The following is a 25,487-nucleotide window of genomic DNA, read 5'->3' on the forward strand; positions in this document are numbered from 1 at the left end:
CCTCAAAAAAAAAATGTAAATAGGAAGCCAAGCAGGATATATCCCCTGAGAGTGAAGTAGCCTTGGGTGTGTTAGAACAAAGCCGGGAGTTTTGAACCACAGAAAGACCCAAAACCGGCACTCCAGAGAGATGCATAAACAGTTTTATTACACACAGGCCCAGAGGAGAGTCAGTCTCCAAATTCTGAGCCCCTAAAGAGACCCACAGGTTCTATGGTCATGGCAGATGGGGTTCACTGCCATGTCAGTTGGCCCTTCTTTGGAGCTGGTGTTTCTGCGTGATGGAGCTGGACACAGATGGGATCTCTTTTCACAAGGCTTTCATGCTACTTTACTGGAATTGTAGTTGGTGCTGGGGTTTAAGATATATCTAGGGGATTTGAATCTCTGGACTGACAATATGATAGCCAGGCCCTGAGCCTCAACAGACTTCAGCTCCTACACTCTGATTTATTGGACTTACCCCACTTAGCTAACATGGAGTTGAAGAATGTCAACCACCACACCATGGAGCCTAGAGTGCCTACAACTGAAAGCAGGAGGATTGCATCCAGTATCCATGTGGAATCTAAGCCTCCTCTTGACATAGATGTGCAATGGACACAACCAATCCAAGGTCCACAGAGAAAATGTGGCATTGGTGTGGGAAAAGTGGCCATGGTAGCTGATGGGTGCGGGGAATGGGAGGAAGAGATGAGATGTGGAGGCGTTTTCGGGACTTGGAGTTGTCCTGGGTGGTGCTTGAGGGACAATCACTGGACATTGTAGATCCTCCCAGGGCCCACTGGATGGAACGTGGGAGAGCATGGGCTATGATGTGGACCATTGACCATGAGGTGCAGCGATGCCCAGAGATGTACTTACCAAATGCAATGGATGTGTCATGATGATGGGAGAGAGTGTTGCTGGGGGGGGGAGTGGTGGGGTGGTGGTGGTGGGGTTGAATGGGAACCTCATATTTTTTGAATGTAATATTTTTACAAAATGAATTAAATTAAAAGATGAAAAAAAAACAAAACAAAACAGTGCTGCAGCATGCTGGCTGAGTGAAGAATAATTACCAGAGTAATGTAAGTAGAACTTAAACAAACACAATTGGCATTATGGCCTGCTTCCATGGAGAAATAACATGTAAGGCATTGCAAATCTGGAGCTTAGATCTATTAATTGCAGCTCAAAGAAGAACTTATACATTGGTTAGCACATTGATTAGTATTAAGTACTGTACCTATTTTTCTGATGAATATAATAATATCTCTTCTGTTCTAGAGCATATGCAGAGGGATACTGAAATGTTAGAAGTCCTTGTAAATTTAATTCATTTTCTAAATAATTAATGAATATCCCTATCAGATAAAGGAATGACAAAAAAAAATTCTGAGCCCCATTTTTCAGTTTTCATCAGTTTATATAGGATTTCAGGTGGGATCAGCATAACTTCTGCTCATTGGCTAATGTGTTGCTAGGTGAAATTTCGCAAGCCGGGTTACAGAAGCAGAATGCAGGTGAAGCGGGGGGTGAAGTCACTCATTTGATATCTTCCTGCCAGGCCATGTTTTCACAGGCTGATTTACAGAAACAGGGGGCAGGAGTTATTTATTTGATATTCTCCTGCAAGGCCATGCCCTCACAGGCCCATCCACAGAAGGGGGCAGGAGTGACTTGTTAGATATTTTTGCAAGGTTATGCTTTTTACTTCTTACCAGGTGGCCCTGTAGACCATCGAAAGGAAATGCAGGCATGCTTTTGCCTCATTCGCAAGGTTTGGATCATTTTTCCTAACACCCTTCCCATTTTCCTCTCCCCTCCTATTGACGCGTCAGCAGAGCTCCTGAGAATGTCCCCTTGTTGCGCCTCTCCTCCTTCACTGCCCCGTGTGTGTTCTGGCAGGTACGTGCCCTGGAACTTTCACGAGCCCCGGCCGGGACAGTACCAGTTTTCTGGGGACCAGGATGTGGAGCACTTCCTGCAGCTGGCCCATGAGATGGGACTGCTGGTCATCCTGAGGGCGGGGCCCTACATCTGCGCCGAGTGGGACATGGTGAGTGTGGCCACCTGGGCTCCTCCTGCCGGGGAGAGTGAATCAAAGCAGTTGAGTAAGAGTCGAATGCCAGACAACATGGAACCAGCTGCCTAGTAACTGAGGGAGGCTCCTAGGCAGAGAGCAAGGGGCAAGGGCCAAAAGGCATGGGCGCGGGAGCGCACGTGGCTCGAGCAGTTGAGCACCTGCCTCCCACACGGGAGGTCCTGGGTTCGGTTCTCGGTGCCTCCTTAAAAAACAACAACAACAACAAAAAACAAAACAACAATTTTGAAAAAAAAAAACCAACTCAGAGGAGCTGATGTGGCTCAGTGGTTGAGGCCAGCTTCCCACATTTGAGGTCCTGGGTTCAATCCCCAGCCCTGGGACCTCAAAGCAACACAAAAGAAAAGCCTGTGTTCTCCCCCCGGTGCTATCTCACCATAGCTCAGCTTCCTCATCCACTAAAAGGAGTTCATGGTATCTGCTATGTCTACCTCCCAGGATCGTTTTGAAATTCAGTGGAATGATCTGTAGAGAAAGACTTTGGTTTGTAAAACATTACATTATTACAGAGTGATCTCTTTTTTAGTGGGCAACGATTTCTAATTTCCCTACAAGTTGCCATCCAGAAAGCCCAGCTCATATACCCCCCCTCCTAAAGCTTTTCCCCTTTGGCCTCACTGCTAATAGTCATTTCTGTTTCCCCTAAGTTCCCATCATGAAATAGACATCAAAATGTCTTCCCCTTTACTTTCTTCCTCTCCCAGGGAGGATTACCTGCTTGGCTGTTAGAGAAAGAAACCATTGTGCTCCGTTCTTCTGACCCAGGTAGGTTATTACCCATGTCTTGAAAGAACCTGGGGAAGTTTAGATACTTCATTTCAAAGGGGTCAGCTCTTCTGAAGGCTGGGGTACTTGTGTGCAAACGCTTCTGAAAGTTGAGTGGAAGTCTGAGGGTTAGTCATCGCCCGGTGTATCACCAGACTGCTCCTGGGGAAGATAAGGCGGTCTGAACTACTTGACCAGATCTTGCTGATAAACCAGTAACTCTGAGGTGATGCCACGCCCGTCTGTGGCTGACCCACTGGCTGTAACACTTTCTCTTCCTGTGCTTCTCGTACCTTACAATACCAGTGATAGCTTCTCGCCCACCAAAATGGCAGGCGTAGTTTCTGTGATGGTACCTGCAGGCTCTCCTCTTTTTCTTTGCCTTCTTTCACCGAGCACTCCTTGACTCACAGCTTCTTCTTGTCTTTCTGAACTCCTACTAGAGGTTATTTTAGCTGTGGTCCCCTAATCAGTCAGAAGACCCCGTTTAGCCGCATTTCTGTCTTCTAAAGTCTGGATTTCTCTTGGTGATGGTGGTGACAATGATCAGAATAGCAGCTAACACTGATTGTGCCTGCCCTGTAAAGGCCAGTATATTTCGTATATTGCGCTCTTTGTGTATCGCCCTCTTCGTGTATTACCCTCATGCTTTGCACTTTCAATGTGGTATGTTTTCACATGAAACATCTGTCTCGTTTAATCCTTCTCAGCAACTTTTAAAAGTACGTATTTTTATTATACCCATTTGACAATATAAATATAGAATTTTTGAGGACTTAGTTTTAAAAAAGAAAAAAGAAGCCCTACTGTGGTAGAAAGAAGGGCATGCCATTCCGCCGCTTTTTTATTCATTCAACAAACACTTACTGGCTGCCTCCAGCACGCTGGGCTTTGTGTCCCTGTGGCAAGGGCAGGCGTGGGCGGACCGGTCCTTGCCCGCGGAGGTGCTCGGCTGAGGAGATGACCGCCTTGCAGGACAGCTTTCAGGGGACTTCTACCGCCCATGACCGCCGCATTTCAGGTGGTGGCTGCTGACCCCCGAATTTCCCAGTCTAGGCCGCCGGCCCCGGCGTCCTGCGCGGGTTAGCGTGTCTGCACGGCGTGTGATGGTGTTAAACCTGTCCTCTTCCCCAGATTACCTCGCCGCCGTGGACAAGTGGTTGGGAGTCCTTCTGCCCAAGATGAAACCTCTCCTCTACCAGAACGGAGGGCCCATCATCACGGTGCAGGTAACCGCGGAGATGCGCGTGGCCGGCGGGGACAGGTTTCCATCCACCTTACATCCAGGAGAGGAGCCCCTCACCCCGTCTCCCTTGCTGAGGGGTGGCACCGTGGGTGGTGCTTTGGTTTAAGTTGCGTTGTAGGGGTCATGGCCGGTTTTGAAGGCCTGCTGTGGACCAGGCTGTGTGCCGGATTCCCACAAACGTTATTTCATTCTGCTAACAACCCTCTCCTTTCAGGTGAGGGCTTTTGAGAGGTTAAGTGACCAGGTCAAGGTCACCCAGCTGGCAGGTCGTTGTGCCCTAAGTCCACTGATCTCGCGGTCTCTTCTCTTTCTCTCAGGCCATGTTGTCTTCCTTTCTTTTTTTTTATTTTTTAAGATTTATTTTATTTATTTCTCTCCCCTTACCCCCCGTTGTCTGCTCTCTGTGTCCATTCGCTGTGTGTTCGTCTGCGTCCACTTGCGTTATCCAGCGGCACCAGGAAACTGCGTCTCTTTTTTGTTGCGTCATCGTGCTGCGTCAGCTCTCCGTGTGTGCGGTGTCACTCCTGGGCGGGCTGCGCGTTTTTCCTTGCCTGTGGGGCACTCCTACGCTGGGACATCCCTGCGTGGCACAGCACTCCTTGTGCGCAGCAGCACTGCACGTGGGCCAGCTCACCACAAGGGTCAGGGGGCCCTGGGGATCGAACCCTGGACCCTCCATATGGTAGGTGGACACTCTCAGTTGAGCCACATCCACTTTCCCATATTGGCTTCTTTTTTTTTTTAAAGATTTGTTTTTTATTTATTTCTCCTCCCCCCCCCCCCCAGTTGTCTGCGCTCTGTGTCCATTTGCTGTTTGTTCTTCTGTGACTGCTTCTGTCCTTATCAGTGGCACTGGGAATCTGTGTTTCTTTTTGTTGCGTCATCTTGTTGTGTCAGCCCTCCGTGTGGGCGGCGCCATTCCTGGGCAGGCTGCACTTTCTTTCACGCTGGACGGCTCTCCTTATGGGGCGCAGTCCTTGCGCGTGGGGCTCCCCTACGTGGGGGACATCCTGCGTGGCAGGGCACTCCTTGCGCGCATCAGCACTGCGCATGGGCCAGCTCCACATGGAGTCAGGGAGGCCCGGGGTTTGAACCACGGACCTCCCATGTGGTAGGCGGACGCCCTAACCACTGGGCCGAGTCCGCTTCCCATGTTTTTTTAATAACATTTTGCATGATCTCTGTATCTTTTTAAAATAATTTAAAAGTTTATTTAGAAAAACAGAGCCACGTGTCTCGGGCATTTCTCAAGGATTCTCTTATCAAAAAGGATAACGTTGCAGACGGACTGGCTGCGTCCTGGAAAGTGGGAGGGGGGCGAGGGGTGTCACGCCCTCGGGAAGTGAGGGACAGAGTGCCTTCTTAGGAGCAGGGCTGAGGACAGTTTGTAGGGATGGCTGCTGTGGGGAGGGGACCGTGGCCTCTCTAGATGTGGGTCAGGAGCTGAGCAGATGACTGAGCGGCCCGGTCGTTCACTGTGAGCCGGCTCGGTGGGAGCAGGCATCTCCCAAGGGTCCCCGTGCTGCTGCCAGAGGGTGATAGAGGCAGCATCTCACCCTTGACCCCTGGTGGGCCTGCACCGGCTCAGCTTCCAGGAGCCCCATCTTTCTGGACGAAGAGTTCAAGGCTGAAACTTGGGGCTGACTCTGCTCTGCATGGCCAGCTCCTCTCTCCCATTTTCTTTAGCGGTCCTCGTTTTGGCAAGTCTGCGCCTTGAATCACTTGCCTTTTCCACTCACTACTTTTCTGCCACCACCTTTTGGTTGCTGTCATCAAATCCTAACTCTGCCAGGCGGGGGAGCAATTCAACGGTCCTGGGGACGTGTCTTCGTGTGTTCTTCTCTGGCTACTTTGGGTGACTCCACCCTCTTTGCTTTTTTTAAATTTTTAATTCTTTTTTAAGATTTATTTTTTATTTATTTCTCCCCCCCCCCCCCAGTTTTCTCTGTATCCATTCACTGTGTGTTCTTCTGTGTCTACTTGTATTCTTGTCAGTGGCATCAGGAATCTGTCTCTTTTCGTTGCGTCATCTTGCTGCATCAGCTCTCCGTGTGTGCGGCATCACTCCTGGGCAGGCTGCACGTTTTTCACACTGGGCGGCTCTCCTCACGGGGCGCACTCCTTGCATGTGGGGCTCCCCTACACGGGGGACACCCCTGCGTGGCAGGGCACTCCTTGCGCGCAGCAGCACTGCGCATGGGCCAGCTCCACACGGGTCAAGGAGGCCTGGGGTTTGAACCCTGGACCTCCCATGTGGTAAGCGAACACTATCCGTTTGAGCCAAATCCGCTTCCCTCCGCCCTCTTTCTACTTCTGTGCCTTTCATAGCTCTACCTGTTTGAATCTCATCCCATCATTTTAACCTCCTGATTAGTAAATGAATCAGCGAATGAATGCATGAATGTTGGTACGTACAGAAAAATATAAGGAAACAGAAAAAAGTTGTCACTCAAACTAAGCAGTCAGACACAGAGCTGCGTTTGGGGAGATTTCCTTTGTTCTTTTTCTACGCCTTTGTCTCCTTTTCTACAGAATAAGTTCACCGTGTGGCCAGTTTCCTCTCTGGCCTTCTTGTGTCCTTCTTGTGTCCAGAAGCCTTACTGGTTGACTGAATTGGCTTCTGCCAGACTCTCAGAATCCCTGGGTGGTGCCTCAATTTGTGAAGCACTGGGGCACTCTACCTGACCAGGTGTGTCCTGGCCGGCTGGCCCCGCACTTGCCTTCCTCCCTGCCATGAGGTGGCTGCACATGTCTGTACACGTCCACGCCTCCTACAGGTTCTCGAACTGACGAGGGGCCCAAGAGTTGGGTGAGAAAGAATCAGGGGATTGGTAGGCAGTGTTCCAGTGTGCATAGGTGCCTGGGAAAGCTGGTTTCTGTCTCTTAATTCAGGCCGAAGGGTAGAAAACGATGGCTTCCCTCAGCTCACTCTTTCGGTGCCCTGGAGTTTGAGGAGCACACGGAAGAGCTGTGCGTCTGGAGCCAGGGCGAAGATGAATCAGCGTGGAGGCGCCCACCCCTGCATGGGAGCCCCCCGCACGCTGCTGACTTATGGCTGCGGGAAGCCTGGCCGCAGGAGTCAGCCGTATACGCAAATGTGTCTCTTTGGGAAGGTGAGCTGGGCCAGTGTCACCTGTGATGGCCTGCAGGTGGGGCCTCACCTAAAATAAGGAAAGCCACCAACACCTATTGTTAATATTCAAGGGGAGGGAAGTGGACTTGGCCCGGTGGTTAGGGCGTCCGCCTACCACATGGGAGGTCCACGGTTCAAACCCCGGGCCTCCTTGACCCGTGTGGAGCTGGCCCATGTGCAGTGCTGATGCGCGCAAGGAGTGCCGTGCCACGCAGGGGTGTCCCCCGCATAGGGGAGCCCCACGCACAAGGAGTGCATCCCGTAAGGAGAGCTGCCCAGTGCAAAAGAAAGTGCAGCCTGCCCAGGAATGGCGCCGCCCACACGGAGAGCTGACACAGCAAGATGATGCAACAAAAAGAAACACAGATTCCCGTGCCGCTGACAACAACAGAAGCGAACAAAGAAGAACACGCAGCAAATAAGACAAAGAGAACAGAGAACAGGGGGGGGGGGGAGGGAGGGGAGAGAAATAAAAACTAATAAATAATAAAAAAAGAAAGAAAGATGATTTAAAAATATATATATATTTAAAAAAATTCAAGGGGAAAAGTCATCAGGTTCCACCCACAACCTTACTGCCCCCACTTAGGGGGGCAGTAATGAATAACTTTAAGAGTTTATGGTGTTGGGGAAATGGTGTGGCTCAGTGGATTGAGCATCTGCTTCCCATGTACCAGGTCCCAGGTTTATTCCCCGATACCTCCTAAAAACAAACAAATGAAAAAACCAACTCTCATTGGGGAATGGATGTAGCTCAGTGGCTGAGCACCTGCTTCCCATGTATAAAGTCCTGGGTTCAATCCCTGGTACCTCCTAAAAAAATTAAGTTTTGGTGTTATGTTAAGGAGCTTATCAGATAGAGTAGTTACTCTGTTAACAAGGGCCTACAAACTAATGCCCTGTAAGCAAAGTTTGGCCCGCTGCCTACCTTTGTAAATAAAGTTTTATTGGAAGACAGCCATGCCCATTCATTTATATATTGTCTGTGGCTGTTTTTGTTCTACAATAGCAATCTTTTTTTTTTTAATGGTACCGGGGCCAGGGAATGAGCCTGGGACCTCGTATGTGGGAAGCCGGCGCTCAACCACTGAGCCACATCAGCGCCCCTGAGTTGGCCCCTCGTTTGTCTGCTTGATGTTTATTTTGTCTTTAGGAGGCACCCGCGACCCAGTCCAGGACCTCCCACATGGGTAGCAGGTGCCCAACCGCTTGAGCCACATCTGCTCCCCACAGCAGCAACCTTGAGTAGTTGCGACAGAGACCATGTTGCCGCAAAGCCTAAATATTTACCATCTGGCCCTTTACTGGAAATATTTGCTGACCCTTGCTCTAGAAAAATCAGTGTTCCTCTGAATCTACCTGTGGCTTTTTCTGTGGGTTTTTAAGGCCCTTTTCCGTTTCTGTGTGTTTGACCCCCCTCTGTCCCCTCCACCACCTTCACACAAACCTAATTTTTTTCTCCAACTGGCAGTAACACAGGCCTGGAGTATACTCCCAGTTGCTAGCTCTTTGAGCACTTACGAGGTGCCAGGTACTGTGCAAAGCCCTTCCATGTGTTGACTCAGTTAATTCTCAAAACACTGCGGTGAGGTAGGGCTATTACTCTCCTCTTACAGTTGAGGAAGCAGATGGACTCACATGGATAGGAATTGGGCTTCTGAATTCTGAAGCCTGCGCCCGTGACCTTGACTCTCAGGTGTCCTGCAAACGTAGCTTTCCTCTCCCTGTAAAACACAGTCAAATTGTGTGTTTGCCCTTATTACAGACCTGTTTATTCTACAGCACATAATAGAGTGATGTGACAGATAAATAAGACTTTTTTTTTAAAATAAGATTTATTTATTTCTCTCTCCTTCCCCAACCCCAGCGACCCCGGTTGTCTGTTCTCTGTGTCTATTTGCTGCATCTTCTTTGTCCACTTCTGTTGTTGTCAGCAGCACTGGAATCTATATTTCTTTTTGTTGCGTCATCTTGCTGTGTCAGCTTCCGTGTGTGGGGCACCATTCCTGGGCAGGCTGCACTTTCTTTCGTGCTGGGCAGCTCTCCTTACAGGGCGCACTCCTTGCGCGTGGGGCTCCCCTACATGGGGACACCCCTGCGTGGCAGGGCACTCCTTGCACTCATCAGCACTGTGCATGGGCCAGCTCCACGTGGGTCATGGAGGCCCGAGATTTGAACCGCGGACCTCCCATGTGGTAGACGGACGCCCTAACCACTGGGCCAAGTCCGCCGCTCCCTAAATAAGACTTTGGAAACAGTAAGATTATAGGGAAGAAAACAGATTGGGTTGGGTGTGGGGTGGGCAGAAAGGAACACAAGGGGCGTTTAGTTGCTAGAGCTAACCCTTTGGTTCAGCTCTGAGCTTCTTGGTAAAGGGAGACGCAGCCCTTGAAGAAACTCTCATTAGAAGAGGGGAAAGAGGGAACTGGATGTAGCTCAACAGATAGAGCGTCCGCCTATCATATAGGAGGTTCGACACCCAGGGCCTCCTGACCCATGTGGCAAGCTGGCCCATGTGCAGTGCTGCTGCGTGCAAGGAGTGCCGGCCCATGTAGGGGTGCCCCCGTGTAAGGGTGCCCCCCAAACAAGGAGAGCCGCCCTGCGTGAAACCACAGCCTGCCAGGAGGGGTGCCACACACACGGAGAGCTGACACAGCAAGATGACACCACGAAAAGAGACACAGATCGCCAGAGCTGCCTGATGAGAATACAAGCAGACACAGAAGAACACACAGGGAATGGACACAGGGAGCAGACAAGGGGAGGGGAGAGAAATAAATCTTTTTTTAAAAAAAAGAGGGGAAAGAAAGAAAATGAGGGAAAAAGCAATTTGTCAGAATTTGCAAAGCTTTACTGAGCTTTCACGTAAATTATCTCCAAAAGGGGCTCACTTTTGTGGCACTTGGAGTATCAGGCTCTCTCGCCCAAGGTGGTTTTCTACTCCGTGAGCCGCAGACCTCCTCTTAGGATGGCTCCTGGCCAGCGAAGCCCTGTGTACTGGGCATGCTCACCACGGTCTGTTTCGCTTCTTGAATCCACAGCATGAAAGAATTGCCGGAAGGAGAGCCTCCCTGAGAAAATGGCCATTCATCAAACCATCCGGGAGGCAGGGCTGTCAGATAAGGAAGCTGGCGTTTAGTTCATCTTGATTCCTCACCCTTCCCTTGCACAGCCATATCCAGCTGCTGGCAAGGTTTCCAGTGGGCCAAGTGACCTTTTGCAGGAATCCTCCCCACGCAGTCCTCTTCCCTGGTTTAATACCTTTCCTTCTAGAGCTACATTGGGCCTCCCCTGGTGGGGGGAGCTGGAGGGGCTTCCTTAACTGTGTCTCCCAGCTAACCTCAAGCTGGCTGCCTCTTCTCTGGGGGGCTCAGCTTCTCTTGCTTCTCTTTAAAGACCTCGTTTTCCAGGATCCCCCAAGTTTGTTCTGAAGTATGTGCAGCTTGAAATATCATGGTTGGGTGTTGCTTTTTTTTTTTAACTTCTGTAAAACTGTGAACTATAACACATAGAAAAGGGTATAACATAAAGGTGCAGGATAATGAGTCGTTACAGTGTGAATATCTACATAACCACCCTCCAAGACAGGAAAGTGCCATGGCTGCTCTTCCAGAAGCTTCTCGGATGTCCTTCTTGATCATCTCCTCCTTCCTCCCCCATTCTCTCAAGAAATCAGTTCCTTGGTTTTCCTGACATTTTCATCACCTGTATATGTCCCCATACATTGTAGTTTGGTTTTGCCTGTTTTTGAATTTTTTATAAGGGGATTCTTGAGTGCCCGTGTTTCTTTCACCCAGGCTTGTGTTTCTGAGATGCTTTGGTCACACTGAGTGGAGGCGAAGTTAATTCATTTTTATTGCTGTCTGGCAATAATCATTATCCTCCTGAGGAGTCTTTTTAAACACTTTTTTCTCATCACCCTTCCCCTCCATGAAAATTTAATACCTGAGGTATCCTGCATATCTGTTTACGTACTCTATGTACATCTTTGCTTTATTTATCTACTTTTTTAAAGATTTATTTTATTTATTTCTCTCCCCTTCCCGCCCCCCCCCCCCGCCCAGTTGTCTGCTCTCTGTGTCCATTTGCTGTGTGTTCTTCTCTGTCCACTTGTATTCTTGTCAGCAGCACCCAGAATCTGTGTCTCTTTTGGTTGCATCATCTTGCTGCATCAGTTTTCCATGTGCGTGGCACCATTCCTGGGCAGGCCGTACTTTCTTTCGCGCTGGGCGGCTCTCCTTACGGGGCACACTCCTTGTGCATGGGGCTCCCCTATGCGGGGGCACCCTTACATGGCACGACACTCCTTGCGCACATCAGCACTGCGCATGGGCCAGCTGCGCACGGGTCAAGGAGGCCCGGGGTTTGAACCGCGGACCTCCCATGTGGTAGATGGACGCTCTATCCGTTGAACCAAGTTTGCTTCCCCATCTATGCTTTATAGAGTAAAAGAATGCGTTTCTTTTTTCACCCCGTAAGAATCACTTCTTACCCCTTTGGGGATGATAGCCTGCCCGTTGAGAGCATGCGCCTCAGAGCGGGAGCTCTCGCCCTCAGCACTCCTGCCGCTGGGGTCGGACAACCCTGGGCACTGCCAGGCGTTTAACGGCATCCCTGGCCGCTGCTCGCTGATGCCAGTAACACTGCGTCCCTTCCAGTGGGGACAACCAAAAACGTCTCCAGACGTTGTCAGATGACTGTGGGGGCGGGGGGGCAAGCTCTTTCCTGGTTTAGAGCCACTGACATAAAGCACTGACTATCGAGCACAAGGTGGAAAACACGGAAATGTTTGACAGCAAGAGATGAGGTAAATGGTGGTGCATCTATACCACACCTTCGCCCTCCTTCCTGCCGTGGACATTTTGCATAATGTCGTAAGAGAACCAAAGCAGTGTTATCAACCAGAGCATTTGACGTGATAACCGTTTAGAGGGGAGAGAACACTTACTGTGTTTTATTTGTATATATTTACAGGAGTGTGTGTGTTAATCTGGAAGGCTGTATACCAAAATGTTTACAGGGGTTTTCTCCAGGTCATGGAATTAGCAGATAATTTTTCCATTTCCTTTCTTTTTTTTTTTAATTTATTTTTATTTATTTCTCTCCCTCCCCCCTCCCCAGTTGTCTGTTCTCTGTGTCCATTCGCTGTGTGTTCTTCTGTGACCGCTTTTATTCTTATCAGTGGCACGGGAATCTGCGTCTCTTTTTGTTGCATCATCTTGTTTTGTCACCTCTCCGTGTGGGTGGCACCATTCCTGAGCAGGCTGCACTTTCTTTTACGCTGGGCGGCTCTCCTTACGGGGCGCACTCCTTGTGCGTGGGGCTCCCCTACGCAGGGGACACCCCTGCATGGCAGGGCACTCCTTGCGCGCATCAGCAGTGCGCATGGGCCAGCTCCACACGGGTCAAGGAGGCCCGGGGTTTGAACCGCGGACCTCCCACGTGGTAGGTGGACGTTCTATCCACTGAGCCAAGTCTCCTTCCCTCCATTTTCTTTTAATTTTCCTCCATTTCCTAATATTTCTAACACATGAAATGTATTTAAGTAATGTTTCAAGTCTCTATCGTAGGAGAGACTATCACTGTGCTCTAAGGACAAATTTGGTGTTTGGTTTTCTTTTTTTCTTATTTCTGGAAGAATAGTAGAAGGTAAATTTTTATGCTTGAGTTGCTTTTTGCAAAATGCAGCTTGAGGACTGTGGAGGAGCCACTTTGACAATCATTAAACTTTGTCGTCCCAGCAGGTTTCCCTAAATGAAAGCTTGCCTCCGACGGGCTACACTGGGCTCTCCTGAGTTTTCCCTCACGCCTTTTTTTTAATTTTGCAGGTTGAAAATGAATATGGCAGCTACTTCACCTGTGATTTTGACTACCTGCGTTTCCTGCAGAAGCGCTTCCACTACCATCTGGGTGACGAGGTGCTTCTCTTCACCACCGATGGGGCGCAGGAAAAATACCTGCAGTGCGGGTCACTGCAGGGCCTCTACGCCACGGTGGATTTCGGGCCAGGTCGGTTTTTGGAGGAACAGAAAACGCAGCTAAGGCCGTGCAAGCTCGGGCATTTTATTCCGCTAAAATGGGCAGGCGTTGTTTTAAGTGGTATGGGCATCTCGAATGTGCTTTTTCATCTCCATCAAGTAACAGGTATAAGAGACATAACTAACAAAGCACCCTTCAGTGGCAAAAGGTTATTTTATCTGAGCTGATTTGACCTGTAGGCCGAGAGCTCATGGGGTAGCAGCACTGACATTTCGTTTTCAGCATTGGCAGGGCTGGTCACTGCTTTACTCAAGGCCAGCCCAGGAGAAGGAAACGGGGTAAGCAGCCCCAGCAGGGAGAAGCTCTACCTTGAGGCAGAATGCTCTTTCAGCTTCTGTGTCTGGGGCATGCAGCTTGGTTGCTCTTCTATGCTGGCCCTGTCCCGCACCTTGGCAGCACGTGCCGGGCTGGGACGTGGCCATGGGGTACACTGCAGCCATCTGCTGGCTGGGAGCCATGAGCCAGTCAACCCTGCGTGTGCAGGGCCTTGCCTTACAATCCTGTTATCTTCATGCACAGCTCATAACTCAGTGAACTATAGAGGCTGGAGGTGGTTTGGTAGATGCTACAAAAGCTGACTTCTTGGTGCTGTGTAAGCTGTGGCATTTCTGTGCATGAAAGTACTGGCTGGGCAAGGCTAGGCCGCTTCTGGTTGAAGGCTAGACCCATTTAGGTGGAGAGCAGCTTTCGTAAAGGAAATGGCAACTCAATGCAGGGTGTGCCACTGGACAGAATCCCGGACTGGGCTTTGTTTTGTTTTATTTTGTTTTGCTGTGAAGGATATTATTGGGACAGTTATCATCTTTGAGTTAGGTCTGTGGATGAGATGATAGTATTGTATCAGGGCTAATTTCCTGATTTTTATGGTCGTATTTATGAAAGAATGTCCTTGTTTTTTCCTGAAGTATCAGAAAAATATGTTTGTATATATATATTAATATATATGCATAGATATATAGAGACAGAAAAAGAGAAACCGATTAACGTAAATGTGGCAAAGTGTTAACAACTGAGAAATCTGGGTGAAGGGGCTATAGGAGATCTTTGCACTCTTCTTCCAAATTTTCTGAAAGTTTGAAATAAAGTTACAAAAAAAATTAAAAAAGGCCCTCTCTTCAAGTGCCATCAAGACCCCTCTGTCTTCCCCTCTGAGGTACAAGCTGTTTGAACCCAGTGCTTTATATGTACATCCAGCAGTTGCCCTCTCTTGAGAGGCATTAGGCTAACGTTGGACATTAGGCTAACGTTGCATTTTTAAAGGGGTTCTTCAGCATTGCCAAAAAAAGTTTGACTCAGTGAAGTGGGTGTTTCTAGATTCATGGTGCATCACGCAGAGCATTTAGGGATGAAACAGCTCCTCTACAAAGAGCTGCAGAGGAAGTGGCATGCTGCTTTCCTTCTGCTTTGACACACATCCACCACAGTGATGAAAAAGCCAGTATTTTTCTGTTGAGAGGAGAAAACTGTGATTGTTATGGGTGGAAGTGTTATTTATATATGAGGTGAGAGCATGGTTGTCTCTGCTGGGGGTTTCGAGCCTGGGAGGGGGGCTTTTGGGGGCCCCATTCATCTGTGTGGGAGAAGGGCAAGGCCCGGGGGCTAGGTCACCAGGTGCTCGTGAGAACAACGTTTAACGTTGGCTTATTAGTGGGGAAAGTGGCCGTAAAGCAGAGGAGACTCCACTCTTTCCTAATAGGCAATGGTTTCCTGGAAACTGGCCCTCTGGGGAAGCCAGAGGCCGATCAGAGAGCATGGGGTTGTTTGGAGGGTCTTGGCTGGCACTGTTTCCACCCTGAGACACCGCCGTGCGAACTGGCTGAAGAGGTTTGGAGCCAGGCACCCTCTGCTCTGTTGGTACAGATACTCACCCACGCTCTCCTGTTCTCTGCCACGGGGCAGCCCATTGCCTCTCCATGGACAAGGTCTTTTTCTTCTTTAGAGGATGAAGGGACACCAGAGGCAACACAAGTCACTGCAGCCACAGGAATTTTTCAGAAAGGAAAATTGAGAGCAAGTAGAATGGCTGATGACTTACACATAAGACTATATCCTAGAGTATATTTGATTAATCAGGGATAAACACAGCCAGACCACCTTCATCCCTTTGACCTGTCAACTAATTGGCAGGTAGCTGTGGCACTGTCACGTGTGGCGCTGTGGTGGCTGCAAGGAAGTATCTCCCACATTGACTCTTCCTGGAGGACCATTTACCCCGGTGAGGTTGACCAGATGTCTGTGTGACAAGATATACACACAGGAGACACATATCTAGGCCCTGGGAGATGAAGACAAGCCTGTGAAGTGGGGTCCCACAGCAGTGACGTCAGGAAGGGCCAGAGGACCTGTTCAGAGAGGAAGCAGCATTCCATGGTCCCCACACAACTGTCAAAGAGATGGGCTGGTGGAAGCGGATGTGACTCAAGCAATTGGACTCCCGTCTACCATATAGGAGGTCCAGGGTTCGATGCCCAGGGACAGCTGGTGAGGGCAAGCTGATCCACACAGAGTGCTGCCCCATGCAGAGTGCTGGCCCACACAGAGAGCTGGCACAGCAAGATGATGCAACAAAAAAAGAGACACAGAGGAGAGATAATAAGAGACGCAGCAGAACAGGAAGCCGAGGGGGTGCAAGAGAATGATCGCTCTCTCCCATTCCAAAAGAGCCCAGGATCGGTTCCCAGAGCCACCTAATGAGAATACAAGCAGACACAGAAGAGCACACAGCAAACGGACACAGAGAGCAGACAATGGCGGGGGGGGGGGGGGGTGGTAAATAAATAAATCTTTAAATAAAAAAGAGACGGGCTGGGGGTAGCTGGAGCTGGTGTCTGGGCACATGGAGGTATTGGGAGAGGAACGTGGACCCGGGCACAAGTCCCGCAAAGGGCTTTTTAAATTTAACTTCTTGCTACCCCCATGGCTGACCTGTGTCCTCCCTCTGGGAATTTTCAGGTGTCAACATCACAGCTGCTTTCCTGTTGCAGAGGAAGAGTGAGCCCCGAGGACCACTGGTGAGAGCTGGGCACGAGGCGTGGGGACAGACCGTCCTGCTCGCATCTCTCAGAGCTGCGGGCCAAGAGAGCTTCCGGGCTGCAGAAGGGTGGCCGCAGGGCCTGAGTTTTCTCCTGTCTGGGGTCAGCAGCTGTAGCGTTGTGAGGCCATAGCCCATGGGGGTCGTGGGTCCTAGCAGGAGTGCTGCTTGAAACGGCATAGAATGGAGCGGAATGTGATGGGGACCCACGCGTGACTCCGTCGTGTGTCCGGCTCTGGAGTCACACGCAGGTTATCTCCTTCAGTCCCCATGGCAACTAGGACGCGATATTGTCTCCATTTCTACTGAGGCTCCTAGAATGCGCGTCGCTTGCCCAGCGTCGTTCAGCTGGTGAGTTGCAGGGTCAGGTTTTGAGTTCAGGCTCCTCCACCTTGAAGGTGAGCATGAGTCGCCAGGAGATCTTGTCCCAACGCAGAATCGGTTTTGCCGGATCTGGGCCTGCGATTCTGCATTTCTTACGCGCACCTGGTGAGAGGAGGCAGGTTTGCTGACCGCAGTTGTGCTGCAGTGCTGCAGGGCGTGCTGTGCCACCTGCTAGGAGGAGGAGGTGGGGGCGCGTCCGTCTGTCCATCCCTCCCTCCGCCCGTCCCGCCTACAGTGGGCATGGCTCATGTTGTCACTCAGCCCGTTGCAGGTGGTGGATCCCCTGCCTTCTCTGTCGCAGTCTGGCTACCTCGACCGTGGACAGACCTTGAGACACTTCCGAGCCTGGTCTCTGCTTAGTGAGCAGTGGAGCCCCTGCTTTCCAGACTTCGGGTGGAACAGCTTTCTTTAGCCTGAGACAAGAAGGACCCACAACACATCCAGATTTCTTTTTCCTTCTCCAGACCCAAAGCTGGACAGGGTTATGCACCACCCCCCCACACACACACGCACAAAACACGAATGGCTTCGGTCCTGCTGTGCAGGTCTCTCTCCTTTTTAAGGCCACCAGAGATCTGAAGGCCTGGATTCCCACAAAGGGTGAGTTCAGAGCTGGTTATTTTATAAAATTGGTTTCCTAGCCCATTCATTTGCCCAACAAACTTTCCCTCTATTTGAACCGGGGATGACAGAGCAGAATTTCGATGTCGATGCACCTTTGTAGGAAGCATGGAAGGCGAGCTCTTGCTTGGGTGCAGTTGGGGAGCCAGAGGGCACGGGCGGAGCTGCTCTAGAAACTTGGCCCTGGCCCTCCGCGCTGGGAGAAGCAGCACTGTTGGAAACTGAGGCACAGTGGCCTCACAAGGGGAGACGTGCTGTCTCCATGGCTATGCTTCCACCCTAAGGAATGCGGTAATTAAGAGTTTCCGGGCAAACAGGATGAAGCTGTTAAAGGCTGAAAGAAAAGATGAGCACATACCATTTGTAGTAAATAGAACACTTAGACTTTGTACCTTGAGATAAGATTTTTTGAGTTCCGTAGTAAGGCTAGTAGTTAACTGCATGTTGCTGCTTGTTGTCACGCAGACTGGAGTATATAGAGAGCCCCTTGTAAACAATAAAGGTATCTGATGAGTCTCTACTGGCAGACCCCCTGATCCCAGCTCTCTCGTTCTTTCTTTCTTTTTCGTTCTTTCTTTCTCTTTGTTTCCTTCTCCCTTTTCTCTTTCTTTCATTCCCGCTACCCTTTGGGTCCAAATCTCCCAACACAGCACGTGGCTGCTCGCTCTCCTCCCTTCCCATGGTGGAGTTGGGGTGTTCCTGGGAGGCCCCACATTTGAAGATGCTCCATGTCCTTTCGTCTTCTCAGGTCAACTCTGAATTCTATACTGGCTGGCTAGACCACTGGGGCCACCCGCACTCGACCGTCAAGACTGAGGCCGTGACCTCTTCCCTTGGTGACCTGCTTGCCTGGGGGGCAAACGTGAACTTGTGAGTGTGGACTGCTGGAGGGTCGGGCATCCTGGAGAGCCCTGGGCTCACAGTGAAGGCCCGTCTGTTCTTTTTCCTTGTAGGTACATGTTCATAGGTGGGACCAATTTTGCCTATTGGAATGGTAAGAGAAACTGAACATCTCTGTTGAAACTTTTCCTCACCCTGTTTCTGGTACTCGACCTTGGGGTGGGGGTCGCCTATGGACAGTTTCTATTTTCCACTTTTTGTTTGCAGCTCTTCCTAAATTTTCTACTATGTAAGAATTACCTGTGTAACTTTAAAAAATCATTTTTATTTAAAACATTTTTTATATCCCCCCCTTGTGGCTTTTTATGTGCTGTCTGCTCTCTGTGTCCATTCGCCGTGCGTTCTTCTGTGTCTGTATTTATTTATTTTGTTTCCCCTCCCCCCTTGTGGCTTGCTTGCTGTCTGCTCTCTGTGTCCATTCACAGTGCGCTCTTCTGTGTTTTTACTTGTCTCCCTTTTTGTTGGGTCACCTTGCGAGTTGGCACTCTGTGGTGCTTGCAGGCCGTCGGCTCTCCGCAGTGTGCAGACGAGCCTGCCTTCACAAGGAGGCCCCGGGACGCGAACCCAGGGCCTCCCATATGGTAGACGGGAGCTCAACTGATTGAGCCACAGCCGCTTCCCTATTTAAAACACTTTAAAGGGAAATAACTTGAGCTTTTAGAAGGCTTATTGTTTTTTTTCTTAAACCAGAGTAGTTAGGCATAGGCCGTGATGTAGCTTACTTGTTCATATATTCGGCTGTGGGTTTTGTTTTTTTACATTTTGTTTTGTTGAAATCTAATTCAAACACCGTAACAACATTGACCATTGTCAGATGTACAGTCTGGTGGTTTTTAGTACATTCACAAAGTCGAATAGCCATCAGCACTCTGTAATTCCAGAACATTTCCATCACCCATTAGCAGTCACTCTCTGTTCCCCTTTCCACCAGCCCTGACAACCACTAACCCACTTTCTGTATTTGGATTTGCTGAATCTGGATATTTCATAGAAATGGCATCATGCAATGTCGGACCTTCTGTGTCTGGCTTATTTCACTCAGTGTGTTTTCAGGGCCCTTCTATGCACATTCACATACAAGTGCTTGTTCGAATGAACCCCTATTTTGAGTTCTTTCTAGTATATCCCTATGAATGGACTTGCTGGGTCATCTGGCAGCTCTGTGTGTAAGCCTTTTTTTTTTTAAGATTTTTAAAAAAATTTATTTCTCCCTCCCCACCCCCCGTTTTCTGCTCTCTGTGTCCATTCGCTGTGTGTTTTTCTGTGTCCACTTGTATTCTTGTCAGCGGCACCAGGAATCTGTGTCTTTTTGTTGCGTCATCTTGCTGCATCAGCTCTCCGTGTGTGCGGCACCATTCCTGGGCAGGCTGCACTTTCTTTGGCACTGGGCAGCTCTCCCTACGGGGTGCACTCCTTGCACATGGGGCTCCCCTAGGCAGGGGACACCCCTGCGTGGCAGGGCACTCCTTGCGCACATCAGCACTGCCCATGGGCCAGCTCCACACGGGTCAAGGAGGCCCTGGGTTTGAACCCTGGACCTCCCATGTGGTAGGCGCATGCTCTATCCTTTGAGCCAAATCTGCTTCCCTGTGTGTAGGCCTTTTGAGGAACTGTCAGGGAGGGTTCCAAAGGGGCTGTTCCATTTTATATTCCTAATATGGTCTTTTTTTTTTTTTTTTTTTGATAGGAAAATATATGACAAGTTTCTCTGCATTGTCATTCATTTTTGCAAAGGCGAATTATGCTGTATTGGTTGTTCCCTATCTGAATTCCTCTCTGGATCATTGAGAATGCCCTAAGATTGCATTTTAGAGCCTTAGTTTGGGCCCAAATCACCCAAGATCTGAAATTGGATACAGTCAGCCATTAACGAAGTTTCTCCTGTGCACTGCTATATTATTTGCAGGGTGGAATGGGCTAGGAGAGGCGTTTCTTACAAGTACTATTAATATTATTGCTATTATTAGAGCCAAAAAAAAGATAGTACAAAACTCAAATGTCACTGCTTGTAAGATAATAGCGTGTCAGGGTTGATAATTGAAGTTTTTTGTTTTTTAAAGATTTATTTTTTCCCCACCTCCACCCTGCTGTTTTTTGCTGTCTGTGTCTATTCACTGTGTGATCTTCTATATCTCTTTCTCTTTTTTTTTTTTCTCTTCTCATTTTCTCTCCTCTAGGATTCACTAGGATTCGATCCTGGGGACCTCTGATGTGGAGAGAGGTTCCCTGTCAATTGCGCCACCTCAGTTCCTGGTCTCTGCTGCGCTTCACCTTGACTCTCCCCTTGCCTCTCTTTTGTTGTGTCATCATCTTGCCGTGTGACTCACTCACTTGCCATGTGGACACTCACGTGGGCACTTGGTTCACCATACGGGTACTTGTGCAGGCATTGGCTCACCACGTGGGCGCTGGCTCGCTGCACAGGCACACTTTCTCTTCTTTTTCACCAGGAGGCCCCAGGGGTTGAACCCCAGGTCCTCCCATACGGTAGGTGGAAGCCTTACCACTTGAGCCACATCCGCTTCCTGATAATTGAAGTTTTATCAACTGAGTGGTTGTCTTCTCATTAGAGTAGTTTGGACCTGGCATTGCCTTGTTCCTTTAATAGAGAGTCTCCCAGGTATTGAGACCCATCAGCCAATCCAGAAATAAAGACTGATAGTTGTTTGGCTCTTTGCAGGATACAAACTTTATTTTATTTAAAACAATACCTACTTCTTAGGGGGAAATTGGGGCAATATGAAAACTATCCTTTACAAAATGGAAGGTAGCCTTAATCCTTTCCCTAGCCCTGATGTAATTAGTAAGTCTCTTTTCCACTTACTAATTTCTAATTTAGTCCTCATTAAGTCTCACCCGAACTAAAGCTTTTCTTTTCTTTTAAAAGATTTTATTTATTTATTCCCCCACCCCCTCGTTGTTTGCGCTCGCTGTCCAATCTCTGCATCCATTCATTTTGTGCTTTTTGTTTTTGCTCGTCTTCTCTTTAGGAGGCACCGGGAACCAAACCTGGGACCTCCCATGTGGGAGGCAGGTGCCTAATCTCTTGAGCCACCTCCACTCCCTGCTTTGTTGCATCTCTCATTGTGTTTCCTCTTTGGGCCTCCTTGTTGCATCAACTCACTGCGCCAGCCCATCATGCCCGCTCGCTGTCTTTCTTGTCTTCTCTAGAGGCACCGGGCACTGAACCTGGGACCTCCCATGTGGTAGGCGGGCCTCCAAATGCTTGAGCCACATCCACTTCCCAGCTAAAGCTTTTCAACACTATTGTACAGATGAGAAAAGCGGGGTTCCCAAAGGGTCCACGCATTTCCCTATCAGGTGCTGAAGCCTGAACTTAAACTTGGGTAAACCAGAGTCACTGCCCATGGGATAAGCCCACGCAGCTGAAGCCCCGGAACCAGCCTCCAAACAGGCCCCCACTGTGCGCTGCCAGGCCTCTCGCCACTTGCCCTTTGACCTGACCTCTTCAGGGAAGGGAGGAGTGGGGTTTGGCCGTGCTTCTTAGCGCCTGTCCTCAGAGGAGGGCAGTGACCGCTGGAGGGGACCTGGGGACCATCCTACCCGGAGGGATGCAGCCCCCTGCAGCTGCCCTCCCTGTAAGTCCTCATGAGTGTACAGGGGCATGTGTGTGTCCCCACCTGTGTGTGGCCTCCCAGAGGCCCCAGCCTGGCCTGTCCGTGTCCTTTATGGCTGACAAAATGTGGAGCACTGAGAGTGGGTAGGTCTTGCCATTTCTTTCATATTCTTACCACACATGCCCCTCACGTGACCAGAGGAAGCTTGAATTTGCCCCATATTTCTATGATGCTGCCCTCTGATGGTCTAAAAGCATCCCCCCAAAAAGGTTCTGTTGGAGAAACCAGAAAGATTTCTTTATTTATTTATACCCCCCGAGATGGCTCCCTCGTGTGTCTTCTCACTGTTTGTGCTCTCTGTCTGCTCAATGTGTCCACTCTTCTTTAGGAGGCACCAGGAACCAAACCTCGGACTTCCCATGTGGGAGGCAGGTGCCCTACCACCTGAGCTATATCTGCTCCCTGCTCATTGTGTCTCCTCATTACATCAGCTCATTGCGTCAGCTCGTCGTCTGCTTGTCTTATTTAGGAGGCAACAGGAAATGAACCCGAGACTTCCCATGTGGGAGGTGGGCACCCAACTGCTTGAGCCACATCTTCTTCAAGACCTAGTTTTTTAGTCAGTCCTTTAACCCATTGGACAGTTCCCTCGGCCTTCAAAATCTGTTTCTGGAAGTCACTCTTGTTCGGCTGAACTTGGCAGCCACTCATGGAGCTCCTCCTCTGTGTCTGGCTCTGGCTGGGGGCTCAGGGGTAAAGGATGCTCAGTCTCCCCCGCTAAGGTGCACACAGCTAGTGGAGAGGGGGCAGCAGGTACACAGAGGACAGCACAGCATGGACTTGCCACATGAGAGGTAGAGTAAGGACTACAAAGGAGGAGGTGAGCTTGCAGCAAGGGATGTGGTTTTAGGTTCTGTGCATCCCACAGCCAGGGCCACTCATCATGCCTCTGCCTCCCCAGAGGCATGCCGCTGGCTGGCTGGCATGTCTCTGAATAATAGGAAATGGGCCAGAAAGCAACACGACCGGATCAGTTCACTTTGTTGAATCATCCAGGTCTTTGGAAATGTAGGTCCTCTTAAGAAAATTAATGAAAAAAAGCTGAGCCTTGGCCAGGCTTCTCTCTGTCACCTCCACCACCAGGAGGGCCACCCAGGGCGGCTCTGTCACTGGTGAACTCCGCCTTGCTGGTCCACACTGCAGCAGCCCATGGGAGCCAGTGAGGAATGCAGATTCTCAGGTCCCACCTGAGACCTGCTGAATCAGAATCTCTGGGGTGGGGAATCTACTTAACAAGCTCTCCATGTGGTTCGTGTGCATGGGGAAAATTTTTTTTTAATGCAAATCAGTTTTATTGGTATGTATTGGAAAAGCATACAGTTCATCCGAAATGTACAATCCATGGTATTAGGTATAATCCCCTGGTTGTGTGTTCATCACTTCATTCATTATTAGAGCTTTTTCATTACTTCCATAATAATGGTAATAAACAAGAACATTCTTCACCTCTCAATCTGTTTCCCCTGCTGTCCATAGCGGCTGTTTCTGGCTATTCTTGCACAATTATTTGTTTATTTATTTAGCAGTTCTATTGAGATATATTCACATTCCATGCAATCTACCCAAAGTGTACAATCAACGACTTTTAGTGTAATCTCGAAGTTGCTCATTCGTCACCACAAAAAAATCTTAGGCACTTGGGTAAGTTTTTGAAACACTAGTGACAAGGTGTCAATCATCCACCGAACAATAGGGCAAGGACCTTTTATATACACAACGCTGACCTTGGCCACCGGCCTTTGTTCTAGGTCACATTTTCTGGGAAAGAGGCTGCAAGATGATTGTGCAGGAAGTTGTGCTCGGGAGCAAGTCCTGTCAGAGACCGTGGGAAGCAGGGCCGGCAGGGGGAGAAGTCAGGCTGTGATGAAGTTGCCAACGGGGCCTCGGCCGATGCCAGAGGGGACCCTGGGCTGGGCTGGGCCTTGGACACAAGGGAGTTGGTTTTGAGGTCTCTGCATCGGGCAGTTGTGGGATATGGACTTTCCTGGGAGCATTGTAGCCTTGAGCGAGGCAACTGGGCAGAGAGCACTGGCCAGAGAGGGGACGTAGGGGCAGCCGTCGGCGGCAGAACTTGTAGCGGGGGATGAATGAGTGGTGTGCGTCTGAGAGCGTGCAGCAGCATCCCCTCTACTCTTTTTTTTTTTCTTCCATTTTTATTTTTTATTTTATTATTTTTAAAGATTTATTTTTTATTTATTTCTCTCCCCTTCCCCCCCACCCCCAGTTGTCTGCTCTCTGTGTCCATTCACTGTGTGATCTTCTGTGTCTGCTTGTATTCTTGTCAGAGGCACTGGGAATCTGTGTCTCTTTTTGTTGTGTCATCTTCCTGCGTCAGCTCTCCGTGTGTGCGGTGCCATTCCTGGGTAGGCTGTACTTTTTTCGCACTGGGTGGCTGTCCTTATGGGGCTCACTCCTTGCATGTGGGGCTCCCCTACGCGGGGGACACCCCTGCGTGGCACGGCACTCCTTGCACACATCAGCAGTGTGTGTGGGCCAGCTCCACACGGGTCAGGAGGCCCTGGGTTTGAACCCTGGACCCTCCATGTGGTAGGCGGATGCTCTATCTGCTGAGCCAAATCCGCTTCCCAATTATTATTACTTTTTTTAATTTTTAAAGGAGCTTTAGATTATGTAAATGTTACATAAAAATCTAAGGATTTCCCATATGCCCCCCCTTTCCCCTCCCACACTTTCCCACATCAACACCACCCCTCATTAGTGCCTGTACACTCTTCAGAGACATTACAAAGGCCCTCTAGCAATGGAAGAAATTATTCACTGATGTGGAAACAGTGACTGTGGGAGTTGCTGACGGCAGGGAGAGGAAAAAGGGGTATCATACGAGAGCATTTTCGGGACCTAGAGTTGTCCTGAATGGTACTGCAGGGACAGATGCTGGACATTATATGTCCTACCAGAGCCCACTGAATGGACTGGGGGAGAGTGTAAACTACAATGTAAACTATCATCCATGTTGTGCAGCAGTGCTCCAAAACATACTCACCAAATGTAATGAATGTGCCACGATGGTGAAAGAGGGTGTTGATACGGGAGGAGTGGGGTGTGGGGAGTGGGGCATATGGGAACCTCCTATGTTTTTTTAGTGTAACGTTTTGTGCGATTTATATATCTTAAAAAAAAAAGATAACAGAAAACCAAGAAAAACAAAAACAAACAAAGGTCCTCTCCGAATCGCTCTCTGGGAGCAGGCGTGCCGTTGCTGTTGGGTCTGAGAAACCCCTCGTTGGTTTTCTGCCGATCCTCGGCCCACTCGTCTCATCTCCACCACCCACCTTTTCTCAACCCCACACTCTGAGGTCGTGAAGAGGATCACGGACAGTCACAAATGCAGGTCCCGCCTCCAGCTCTGCTGCTTACTGGATGTGAGAGGTGGAGCATGTTCTATTGGGGCGCCCTGGAGTCCCCGTGTCCGGGGGTGCCCGTGTCCGCTGGGGCTTTGGCAGGGAGTTTCGGTGGGGAAGGGCTTTGCCCCATCTAAGACTTCTTGGCAAGTGCCACCTGCACGAACAATCTGTCGTTTCTCTAAACCTTGCGTCTCCTGAGGACCACGTCTGCGTCACTGCACAGCTGGCTTTAACATGTCCTATATTTTCTCCCTCCATGGTGCTGAGCCCCCGAATCCC

At 49.7% G+C, this 25,487-nt stretch overlaps 1 protein-coding gene across 2 annotated transcripts in view; it reads left to right on the forward strand.

Annotated features, from left to right (window-relative positions):
- The window catches only part of GLB1 (galactosidase beta 1), a 120,905-nt gene that overhangs the window by 36,233 nt on the left and 59,185 nt on the right, over nt 1-25,487 (forward strand). For both annotated transcript variants that reach the window (XM_058290589.2, XM_058290588.2), the window contains exons 3-9: nt 1,891-2,041; nt 2,791-2,851; nt 3,986-4,080; nt 13,059-13,239; nt 16,222-16,280; nt 18,054-18,175; nt 18,259-18,299. In XM_058290589.2, coding sequence (XP_058146572.1) covers nt 1,891-2,041; nt 2,791-2,851; nt 3,986-4,080; nt 13,059-13,239; nt 16,222-16,280; nt 18,054-18,175; nt 18,259-18,299 — 710 coding nt within the window. The remainder of the gene's footprint in view (nt 1-1,890; nt 2,042-2,790; nt 2,852-3,985; nt 4,081-13,058; nt 13,240-16,221; nt 16,281-18,053; nt 18,176-18,258; nt 18,300-25,487) is intronic.

The sequence above is a fragment of the Dasypus novemcinctus genome, chromosome 31, assembly GCF_030445035.2.
Source record: "Dasypus novemcinctus isolate mDasNov1 chromosome 31, mDasNov1.1.hap2, whole genome shotgun sequence".
In the NCBI taxonomy this organism is placed as follows: domain Eukaryota; kingdom Metazoa; phylum Chordata; class Mammalia; order Cingulata; family Dasypodidae; genus Dasypus; species Dasypus novemcinctus.